This window comes from Bos taurus, chromosome 7, assembly GCF_002263795.3.
Source record: "Bos taurus isolate L1 Dominette 01449 registration number 42190680 breed Hereford chromosome 7, ARS-UCD2.0, whole genome shotgun sequence".
NCBI classification, from domain to species: domain Eukaryota; kingdom Metazoa; phylum Chordata; class Mammalia; order Artiodactyla; family Bovidae; genus Bos; species Bos taurus.
The window spans coordinates 62,017,463-62,029,271 of NC_037334.1; the positions used below are offsets into that span (position 1 = coordinate 62,017,463).

General features: G+C 54.9%; 1 protein-coding gene across 4 annotated transcripts in view; it reads left to right on the top strand.

Moving 5' to 3' along the window:
* SYNPO (synaptopodin) overlaps nucleotides 1–11,451 on the top strand; it is a 57,089-nt gene extending 45,638 nt beyond the window's left edge. For 3 of the 4 annotated variants that reach the window (XM_015472302.3, XM_024994350.2, XM_005209596.5), the window contains 2 exons: nucleotides 1,089–3,436; nucleotides 8,731–11,451. In XM_015472302.3, coding sequence (XP_015327788.2) covers nucleotides 1,089–3,436; nucleotides 8,731–9,372 — 2,990 coding nt within the window. In that variant the 3' untranslated portion in view covers nucleotides 9,373–11,451. Of the gene's footprint in view, nucleotides 1–1,088; nucleotides 5,481–8,730 lie in introns of those variants that run through there. The other variant, NM_001206025.1, reaches the window with a different exon arrangement.
* The last annotated feature ends 358 nt before the right edge of the window (nucleotides 11,452–11,809 follow it).

The window sequence follows — 11,809 nt, forward strand, 5'->3', positions numbered from 1 at the left end:
TGAAATTAGCTCAATTTATTACTTTTATAACATTAAAGTGTGAGAATTTTTAAATGATTGTTTAAATGAAAACGGGAAGAAATTTTTTCAAGGACTTGTAAGAAACCATTAACGGTTGCTACCTGATTTGTGACGTGGAGCACTTGGAGGGAAAGGAACTTTTTTTCACCATATACCTTTTTATGTGTTTAATTTTTTTTAGTCCATGTAAATGCATCACCTATTCTAAAAAGGGAAAGCATTAGTATTAACAGATGGCTATACTCTGAGTTTGAAAGTATAAACGGCCCTAAAAGATGCAGAGATGTCCTGCCAGTTCATTCATGCAGATAGTAATGCTTCCTGAGTGCTCACTTTTTGCCAGGCATTATTCTAGGGCCCAGGGTTAGGGGATGAACAAGTCAAAAAAGGTCATTTCCCCCTCAGAGCTTATGTTCTAGGCAGGGAGATGGATAATAGACAAGGAAACTTATAAAGAAGATAATACTGAATTGTGTTGAACGCTATGAAGAAAACAAAGAGATGGGTTAGGAAAGGGTAGGGCTGATTATAGAGGAAGACCCCCCCCCACCCCAGAGAGGTGAGTCCTGAGTGATAAGAAGGAACATGGAATCCCCCTGGGAAAAGACCATTCCAAGTAGAGGGAACCGCAGGCGCAAAGGCCCTGGGTCAGGAGCAAACCTGTCATTTTCAAGGCCCAGAACGTCAACCTGCGCAGAGCCCAGTGAGAGAGAAGGGTGGCATAAGACACGTCCAGGATGTAGTAGGGCCTTGACTGCTGGGGTGAGGTGTACTTGCTGAGTCTGGGAAAGTGCCTTGTCAACAACCTTCAGGGGCAATCCAAACAAGGGGTCGGTGAATACCGAAAGGGTAATCCAGGAAGGTTTTACACGGTGGCATTTGAGCTGGGCCATAGTGGCTGGGTCAGGGATCTTTATGAGGAGAGGAGGTTCTAGGAAACGGTGAGTAAAGATCAAATTCCAGAGGAAAAGGCCACTTGTAGTTGGGCAGCATGGGTGACCATCTGTCTGTGTACCACTGTGGCTCTGCAATCCCATATGCTAACTGGGCCTCTGTCCCTCCCGCAGCGCTGGGCCGGAGTACTAGCCTCACCGAGAAGGATCTAAAAGAGGCCAAGGCGAGGAGCCAGCAGATCGCTGCCCAGCTGACCACCCCTCCCAGCTCCAACTCCCGTGGAGTCCAGCTCTTCAACAGGCGCCGGCAGAGGGTGAACGAGTTCACCTTGGAGAGCCACGGCCAGAGGGGACCGAAGTCTAGCCAGGAGCCCCTCAGAGTGCCCCCCGCCAGCCCTACAGGCCATGCCCCGGGGCTCAGCCTGAGTTCCACCTCGCTCCCTGAGCCAGGCCCTCCGAGAAACCCCGCCTGCCAGAGCGCTGACACAGGGGTCCCCAGTCACAGCATGGAGGGCTGCTCGGAGGAAGCCAGCCTGCTCCGGCACCTGGAGAAGATGGCCAGTGAGGAGGAGGAGGTGCCTCTGGTGGTTTATCTAAAGGAGAATGCAGCCCTGCTGACGGCCAACGGGCTCCACCTGTCCCAGAACAGAGAAGCCCAGCAGAGTCCCCCAACCCCACCTCCGGAGGAGGTCCACAGCCCGGCTGCAGATGCCAACCAAAACCTTCCCTCAACCGGCACCACGCTTGTCACGCCAGCTTCTAATGGCAACCACAGCCTGCCAGCCACAGATGTCAATCAGAACCTATCGGCAGCCATCACCCCACAGAGCCTGCCGCTCTCCAGCGTCCAACAGAATTCTTCCGAGGTGCAGCTCCCTCCTAATGACGTGGTGCCAGATTTCAAACCCAGCACCCAGTGTGCTGGCGGGCAACCCCAGGAGCCAGCCGTGGAGGTGAGATCCAGCACGCTCCTAATTGATAAGGTATCAGCTCCACCTACCGCCACCAGCACCTTCTCTAGAGAAGTTACTCCCATCTCCAGCTCCAGGCCCCTGGGCCCAGATTTCATGTCCAGCTCCCTGCTCATTGATGTCCAGCTTGGAGCCCCAGTGGTGTCCACAGAGCAAGAGATGTCCGGGCGGACAACTGCCACCACGCCCACCAAACTGTACAGCGAGGTCCACCTCACGCTGGCCAAGCCTCCATCCGTGGTCAATAGGACGGCCAGGCCTTTTGGGATCCAGGCGCCGGGCAGCACCGGTCAGATGGAGCGAAGCCCCATGGTAGAGAGACGACATCGTGGGGAGAAGACCCCCGTCCCCCAGCCCCCCAGTGTGGCAGACAGGAGCCCCCGGCCACAGAGACACGTAATATCCCACAGCCCCATGCTGGAGAGGAGGCCCGTGGCACAGCGAAGCCCCGCCTTGGAGAGACGCCCCCTGGGAAACTTCACCCCACCACCCACCTATGCTGAGACCTTGTCCACAGCCCCTCTGACTTCCGGGGTTAGGTCTCCCCCATCTTATTCTGCCCTGTACCCCAGCTCCGACTCCAAGCCTTCTCATCTAAAGGGCCAGGCAGTCCCTGCCAGCAAGACGGGCATTTTGGAGGAGTCGATGGCCCGCAGGGGCAGCCGGAAATCCATGTTCACCTTCGTGGAGAAGCCCAAGGTGACCCCGAATCCAGACCTGCTGGACCTGGTACAGACGGCTGATGAGAAGCGCAGGCAGAGGGACCAGGGGGAGGCAGGCCTGGAGGAGGAGCCCTTCGCCCTTGGGGCCGAGGCCTCCAACTTCCAGCAGGAGCCCGCACCCCGGGACAGGGCCAGCCCTGCCGACGCCGAGGAGACCATCCCCGAGTGGGCCTCCTGCCTCAAGTCACCGCGCATCCAGGCCAAGCCGAAGCCCAAACCCAACCAGAACCTCTCGGAGGCCTCGGGGAAGGGGGCTGAGCTCTACGCCCGCCGCCAGTCCCGGATGGAGAAGTATGTCATCGAGTCTTCGGGCCATGCTGAGCTGGCCCGCTGCCCGTCACCCACCATGTCCCTGCCTTCATCCTGGAAGTACTCCACCAACACACCTGGCGGCACCTTCCGAGTAGCCTCCCGGAGCCCGGCTCGGACCCCACCTGCCTCGCTCTTCCACGGATACCTGCCCGAGAATGGGGTCCTGCGTCCAGAGCCCACCAAGCAGCCGCCCTACCAACTGCGGCCCTCGCTCTTCGTCCTCTCACCCATCAAAGAACCTGCCAAGCCTTCGCCTAGAGCCGCCTCGCCTGCCAAGCCCAGCTCCCTGGACCTGGTGCCCAGCCTGCCCAAGGCGGCTCTCCCACCGTCACCTGCCCTGCCTCGGCCCTCCCGCTCCTACACCACCACTGGCCAGGATGGCCTCCAGCCCACCGCAGTGAGCCCCACCTACAGCAGTGATATCTCGCCTGTGTCACCCTCCAGGGCATGGTCTCCCCGAGCCAAGCAAGCCCCCAGGCCCTCCTTCTCCACCCGGAATGCGGGGATCGAGGCTCAGGTGTGGAAGCCATCCTTCTGCTTCAAGTAACGGACCCCGCAGGGATCCCACTGCCTGTCCGAGCCCCTGTCCGGGGACCGGATGGAGAGCAGGAAGTGGCACGGGGCTGAGTCAGGAGTACGGGGACTCAGGGCTGACGCTGCCACCAGCTAGGTTTGTGCCGTTTGGGCAAGTCACCTCCCCTCTCTGAGCTATCACAGCCCCTTCCCTCCCGCGAGGTGGCTGGACTCCACGTCTGAGAGATCTGAAGTCTGCTACCAGTGGGGAGAAGGGTCACAGAGAGAGGACCACTTGGCCGGCCCTAGTGAGACTGGGGGCTTCTTCACCTGGCCTTTGTGAGCTGTAGGGCTGCCAGCGTCTTGCTGAGGAAAGGCCTAGAGGGGCCCTAACAGGGGCTTCTGCAGCACACAGAGCTTGCCCTTGCGGTGAGATGGTCCAGCCCAGGGCCTGCCGCCCCAGTGGGCTGTCCTCGCCGTGGCCCTGGCTCCTGCCTCTTTCTGCCTGTTGCTGGATTCTCACCTGCACGGGTCTGTCTCTTCCACCTCTGCCTTCCGGACACTGTTTCCTCTCCGCTGCTTCAGAGACCTCTGCCTTGGCCTCCACACTATCTCCTCTCCCGGGTTCTGCTGGATGAGGACTCAGCCCGCCACTGCTGGCTGACGCTTTTCTTCTGCCCCTCTGCTCAGCTGCCTTCACGCCCTCTTCGAACATCTGGCTCTGCTTTCTAGACAGCTTATGCAGTTCATCCCAGACCTCAGTCCTGGTTCCACCTGGCTTGCCCTCACTGTTCTGGGGTGTGGGAGGTCCCCAGGGATCCCCAAGAGAGAGCCCAGGAGAAGGCTCTGCAGAGGTGGGTGTGCAGCTGGGAGAGAGGTCCCTAGAAATAGATCCATTGGCTATTTTGGTTTCACCCTCAGCCCAGATCTGCACGGCTGAAAGAACTCATCTACATGCCACAGAAAGGGGCCCCAAGGAGAGAGGCATCTCGGCCCCCCATTTGCTGTGTGACTTTGGTCAAGTCACTTTCCCTTCCTGGGCCTCAGCTTTCTCATAAACACAATGAGGGCCCTCCTAGCTGTGACAGTCTGTGAGAAATGAGAGAGCGGGACAGGCTGGTACTTTGGGAGAAAGGTCCTGTAAGTGACAAGAGAGTCCCCTGGTAAGAGAGGGGAAGGAAATTAGGACAAAGGTGTCCTAGGTGTCCAGAGATGTCCTAGATGGGAAGTAGATGTCTGTCAGGGCATCCGGGGAGGGTGTGGCTAGGAGGCCAGGAAATCAGAAGTTTAGGCTCGGGTTCAGGATTGCCTGGAGACAGACCATGGGAGCACAGCAAGGGCCAGGGCGGGAGCACAGCAAGGGCCAGGGCGGGAGCACGGCAGCCCAGGGAGGGGACCGAGGAGACCTTGAGGTCTGGAGGAAAAGGCTGGGACTTAGGAGATCTGGATTCTAAAATATGGCCTCCATGTGTATCTTTGGGTCTTAGTTTCCCCCTTGATACTGTGAGGGCTTTGAGTCAGGTAGCCTGAGATCCTTCCCATCTCTGACACCTTTGATGTGCTGCGGCCCCCAAAAACCACGTTTTGTGGGGGCGAGAAAATATAGACGCAAGAGGCAGAATTCAGATGGAAGCCTCCCAAGACCGGGGGCTGAGCGCCACCCACCCTCTCTTTCCTAGCCCTATTTCTGGGCTCCCCAGCGGATCAAGGGGTGGTGGAGGCGGTGCCTGTGCTGGGCTGAGCCTGCAGTTTTCGTGAGCTCTCCGCTCGTTGCCATGGGAACCGGGGGTGCCTTCCCAGTGAGTTCATTCTGCCCAGAACGTGGGGGCATGTGTGGGGGAGTCATGAGTGAGCTCAGCTCCTTCATGCCAAGCCCCTCCCAGGACAGAGTGAAGGCCGTGCTCCGGACCCCTGCTCCCTTCGACCCCCGAGGGCCAGCAATGGAAGAGCCCACCCTCCATCCTGCAGTTCCTTCGGCCAGGCTGTCTGAGCTCTGCCCTCAACTTTGTTCTCTCTCCTGTTCTCAATACACTCTGCCTCAAATCTGTCTCGCTTCTTCTTTTCTTCCATGCTCACTGGCTGGTGGTCTGGGCCCTCTCCCTCCTCCCCGATTCTGGCCTGGGAAGTGGGGTGGGACTGTCCAGTTACTGTGTGTGAGCCTGTGGTGAGAGTCCGCATGCTGCCTGCATCTGCTGAGTGTCTGGATCTGCTGTGGGTACAGATGTGTGCTGGCTTGGAAGTAAGGGCTCCCTTCTCTCTTCCCCAGGTCAAGCACTCAGGGAACCAAAATCCCTTGGAAGACATGTTCTGTTTCCTCCTTCCTTTGGAGTTTGGCCAAAAAGTCTGTAGATGGGAAAAACCCACACTCCTTATGGTCCAGATTTATTTGAAATCTTTATAAGTGCCTTTAGCCAGAGCATGTACACTTTTTTTTCCCCCTTAGTTTCCCTCAGCATCCCACTCTCCCATTATCTAAATCTGGGAGCTTCCCAGTCATCACTGCATACAATAAGTTTCTTCCCCTTATGGAGCCAAACAAACTGCCATCGAGAGCCAGAAAAAATGGGTTCCAGCCTCATATCTGCACCTGACTCCTTGTGTGACCTTAGACAACCCCTAGGCCCCAGTCTCCCCTTCCACGCAAAGAGAGGATTACAGAAGCTGTGGGCTAGCTGGCTGTCTTTGGTCTCTGATATTCCTCTTTGCTCTATTCATGGCCACCTCACACACATGCCCTGCTTTGGGGCTGGTGCTGGGTTAAGTGGGTGCTCATTTCTGAATTTTCACCCATGTGCATTTCCAGGAAGCTCTGAGGTAGATGATGAATTGAGATCTTTTTCAGAAAGTGAGTAATTCTGATTGCCTGCAGCATTTTTGTATTATGTACTCCCCCCACCCAGGTGCACATGCACACGGACACACACACAGTCAGTACCCAGCCAGGGCAGTCCTGATGAGGTCAGGCCTTGACCCAAAACCAAAAGCTGAGGCCTTGCTCGCCACTGCCCCCAACTTCCAACCCACACATTCTGAGAAGTAAGTTCTGTTACTCCTTCCACTTACTGGCCCTAGCCTTCCCTTGAAGCCACCAAAGGCAAAGGCAGTCCTTAGAGATGTCAGACAGTTATCATAGCTCCTCCTGCCTCAGCCTGCTCTTTTCCTGGCTGAAAGCCCTGGTTCCTCTGCCTTAGTGCTTGTTGATAGGCTTGGATCATGAACTCTTGGCCCCACTTCCCACAGCCCAGCTGATTGAAAGATTCCTGAGATGGCTCACAGACAGCAGCTCGCACTGTCTCTGGCTCATATACACAACTGTGACCCTGGAATAAAAGGGGTGGAGCCCATGCTGAGCTTTAACTTTCCTACTTGATGATTGGAGCCTTGGATGTCCCCAGGAGGTCCCTAATATTACCAATCCCATGAAAACTCTTTAGACTGTGATACATTCCTCTTTAGGTTAAAAGTCTCCATTTCTGAGTCTGGGCCCATCTAGTAGCTGCTGCCTTGTTTGGAGAAGACAAATAATTTACCGTTTCTTTTTAATTGAGAGAAATGAGATTCTGACTAGCTGAGAGGTTGACTGGTTAGGCTGTGAAAGTTTACTGATTGGATGAGAGAATGGAGCTTATGAGTGGTTCTAGATTTTGACTGGGTAGGAGACACTGAACAGACCAGCTAGTTCTGGACTCAGAGATGACTGCTGGTTAATTTGGATTGGATTGCAGACTGATTGGACTGACTTTTGCTGGAATCTGATTGGCTAAACAGATGGATGGTTTAGTATAGTAGTCCTCAACCTTTTTGGTACCAAGGGCTGGTTTTGTGGATGACAATTTTTCCACCAGGTGGGAAGGGGTGGGAGTGGGATATGGCTTTGGGATGATTCAAGGGCAGTAAGGTTCATACTCTTATGAGAATCTAATGCTTCTGCTGATCTGAGAGGAGGCAGATCTCAAGGGGTAATGCGAGCAATGGGGGGCAGGGGGTGACTGTAAATACAGATGAGGCTGGCTCGCTGGCCACTCATCTCTTGCTGTGTGGCCTAGTTCCTAACAGGCCACAGACCAGTACCAGTCCATGGCTCGGAGGTCAGGGACCCCTAATTTAGCAGATACATGCTGGACATGGGTCCCCAAGATCTGTACTCTCAAACCAGTTCAAACTACTTAAGCCCGCCTGCAGCCTCTGAGCAGCAGTCAGTCACACATACATTTCCTGGTGGGGCAGAACAAAGCTATTTATACCTCTGAACTTCATTTTCATCGCTGTAAAATGGCTTGTGATAATACTGGCTACCTCACCAGGCTGTTGTGAGGATCTGATGAGAGAGGAAGGACGAGAACAAACTTTGTAGGCTGCAAAGTCCCTAAGGAGGTAGGAAGCAGGTATGATTGTGCAGAGCAGACCAGTGCTTTATAACCTCAAAGAGGGTCACCAACTTGGCCTCACCAAATCTGCTGTCCCCTACCCCATGCTGGCAAGAGGTCCAGCGAAGGGAGCAAAGACCCAACTTCCTTTTATGTTTTATCTGTCAGTAGGAACTTACGTGATCAAGGATCCAAGGAGCTACTAGGAGGTGACCATGGCAACACAACAGGGGGATTGGGACTGAGAAGGCCTTTCCCTAAGTCCAGGCTTAGTAATAATGATCAATATTTTTGGTTTTAATTTTTTTAATAGATAGTATATCCATATCTATCCATAATAGATAGTATAACCATGGATATACTTCTATGGATAAGTTCAAAACCTTAAACTTATATAAAAAGTAATACATTAAAAGTCTTATTCCCACCCCTGTGGCTGTGTACCCTGCCCAGTTCACCCTACTTCCCAACAGAGACGCACTCTGAAAGGATTTTCAGTGTGTCTTTATGGTAACTAACATCTGTTGCACACTTAACCTCTTCTAGCAAATCTTCTCATACTGTGATATTCTTTTACATAAGTTATCTATTTACTGCTCACAACAACCCTCTGTGGTACAGGTTGACATTATACTCCCATTTCACAGAGGAGGAAACTGAAGCCCAGAGGCTTCCAGTTGTTTTTGTTGCTGAAGCAATTTGACCAAGTTCATTCATTAAACAAAGGGGTCTATCTCCAAAGTGAGGGATCTTAAACCACCCGGCTCTCTGTGACACACAGGGGCAAGAAGCATGGGCTCTTTCAAGCATCTGAAAGATGAAAGTTGGGCACTTGCATTTTACTGCAGGCACTACTAACTTCAGTCCAAAACCCCGGTATAGAGGAGCCCAGCACTAACGCCTGCCCCCAACCTCTCTGCTCTCTCTTCAGGACCGCCGGGAGAGCTTGCCCACCTCTCCGCCCTGGACGCCCGGCGCATCCCGGCCCCCCAGCAGTCTGGATGGCTGGGTGAGCCCGGGGCCCTGGGAGCCGGGCCGTGGGAGCAGCATGAGCAGCCCCCCGCCGCTGCCACCGCCGCCGCCCATGTCCCCCTCGTGGAGCGAGCGCTCCGTATCCCCGCTGCGATCTGAGACGGAAGTGCGGCCCCCCAGCCGCCAGCTGCAGGCGCTTCTGGCTCGAAACATCATCAACGCGGCCCGGCGCAAGAGCGCCTCCCCGCGGCCAGCGGGCGCCGAGAGCCTCCGGCCCTTCTCCCCGCCGAGGGCGCCGCCGCCGCCGCCGCCGCCGCCGCCGCCGCCGCCGCGCATGCGCTCACCGCAGCCTTCCCGTCCCGGTCCAGCCGCGGCCCCCGGGGCCACGTTCGCTCCCATCCCCCGGAGCCCATTGCCTGCACCGCCTAGGCCCTTCCCCTACCGCCGCTCGCCCACAGACTCCGATGTGTCCCTCGACTCCGAGGACTCCGGGGCTAAATCACCCGGCATCCTCGGCTACAACATCTGTCCCCGCGGGTGGAACGGCAGCCTGAGGCTCAAGCGTGGCAACCTCCCCACCGAGGCCTCCTGCACCACCTAATAAGCCTTCCCCGCCCGCACCCCATCCCTGCCCTGGGAGGGCCGAGCGGGAAAAAGTGTCATCGGGCTTGGGAGATCCCAGCACCATGTCCCCAGGGGGTCTGGCTACTTTGACAGCCCCAGAGATCAGGGGTCAGCGGGGGAGAGCTCTGGGCTTGGGGGTGGGGTGATGATCCAAATTTGGGTTCTAGCCCTTGTTCTATCATTCAGTCATTGTGGAAAGACCTTTCCAATGCTCCTCAGCTTTCCCATCTGTTTAACAGAGCTTTGGCCAAGGCGATCTCAAACCTCTAAATTACCCCTTCTATTAATACACACACAAGCAGGGCATTGTATGTATGGCCCCCTAAACTTGCTGCACTGCAGGATTCCATACTCCTCTCCCACCTTTCTGGCTCTGACCTCTGGAGTCTGGCAAATGAGGGGGTGTGTTCCGAGGATCTTATGCCTGAGTTGCCTGTCCAAGTCCTGGCTTGACCATCCACCTCCCTGGCACCAAGTCCCAGGGAGCAGCTGTTTTCCATCCCTTCCCAGACAGGCTCTATTTTTACCATGATGACCTTTAGAGAGGGTCTCCCAGGCCAGCTCAAGGTGTCCGGCTGGCCTCTCTGGAGAGAAGAAGCAGGAAGATTCCTCCTCTCAGATCCCTCTCATGTTTTCCCCGTCCCAGTTCAGACTGCCTGGGACATCTGTAGCCAGAGAAGAGAGTTGTAAAGTGATATTTCCCCCAGGCCCAGAACTTGGGCTTCCAGGAATGCTATAGGTGTCTGCAACTCATCTGTCCCTTCTGGGCCCTTTCATGGCAGACTCTGGGCTCAGAGCTGAGCTAGGGAGAAAACAGTTTGACCTGGAGCTATCTGTTATCCTCTGGCTTTACTTGATAGCCCTGAGTTTGAGGTTGCCCACTTGGAAAGAGGGAGGCAAAGAGTTGTTATGGGCAGTATGCAAGCCATGGCAAGGATGCATAGAAGAGATTCTAGTAGGGAATGATTTGGCTCAGATGACCTCTGAGGGCTCTTCCAGTCCTGAAATGCATTCCATAGTATTAGGAAGGAAGGGAGAGTAAGTAGTAGTGGAGGACTGGCTGGGCAGATGAGTCTGGGTGGGTGAGTGAGGGGTTAGACCAGAGTCTGCCTGTGTTTCTGGTTCCTTAGGAATTACCCCCACTCTTCAGTTTCAGGCTCAGCATCTGTATTGTGCCCAGATGAGTAGGCACTGTTCTGCCTCATCTCCTTCCTGTCACACTCTGGGCTAGCCAGTGTCTGGTGCCCAGTAACACTGGGGAGCCTGGCTGCAGGCCCTAGCCTGCCCCTTAAGCTGTAGTGACTCTGGTTGGGAAGCCTGGAAGGGACACAGGGAGGAATGTGCCTCAGTCCTATAGTTTCCAGAGCTGGCTCGTGGTGCCCTCTAGAGGTTTAAAATATCAGTTTCAGGATCCTAAGTGTGGGGTGGGGGCTGGAATTGGCTGAGGATCAGAGGTATGTATGTAAGTGAAAGGTTACCAGGATGTTGCCAAAGGTGAGGGACAGAGGGTGATTTGGGGGGTTAGGGGTAGACTTACCCCACCCCTCAAGTTGATACTAGACCTGGAACCCCTTAGTGAGGCTAGGGCAATCTGGGGTCAGGATGGGAGAGAGAATCAGGGTGAGGTGCTTTGGAATAAAGGACTGATCCCAGAGGATTCCTCAGGCCTAAAGACTGGGAACATAGGCTCTGGTGGTAGGAAGTTGAGAGGGTGCTCCAGCTTGTCAGTGATGAGTGATCACATTACTGAAGTCCCCTCCTGCTTCAGGGACCCTTGTAGCATGGGAGGCTGGGGCTAAGGGCCCTTTTTAGAGAAAAGACACCATCAGGTTACGGTTAATGCAATGGCACAGAAAAAGCCACTTCTACCTGCATTTCCCACAGAGAGCCAGCAGGAGGCAGCCTTGGGAAGCTGCAGTTCTGTCTGGCTGTTCTCTCCCTGTCACCGCCTTCTCCCCTAGTCCTCTTCTCTAACCCACTAGAAATTGCCTGGTCCTGCCTTTTGCCTCCTGTAGAATTCAGCTCTGGCCCTCAATAAATGCTTCTTGCATTCTTCTGTCCCTTGTGTCATTTTCAGCTACGTCTAAAGCTCTTCTCTTTCCCCAACCATGGAACAGTCCATGGGCTGTGGGGTGGATGAGAATGTTTGATACACAAGGGATGGGTGCTTGGAGAGTAGCAACCCTGAGGAGAGATGGGGGACAAAGATAACACTCTGGGCCACAGACGAAGTCCCTGGGTTGAAGTTCTCATCTTATCACCTACTAGCTGGGTGACCCTGGGTAAACCCACTCCTTCTCCAGGTCCCAGCATCCCTATCTGTATAATGAATGAGTCAGTTGAGGGGATGTCTCAAGGTGGTATTGCCTGGGCCCTGACCACAAGACACTGTCACTGCAGTGGTCAGGGCCAGG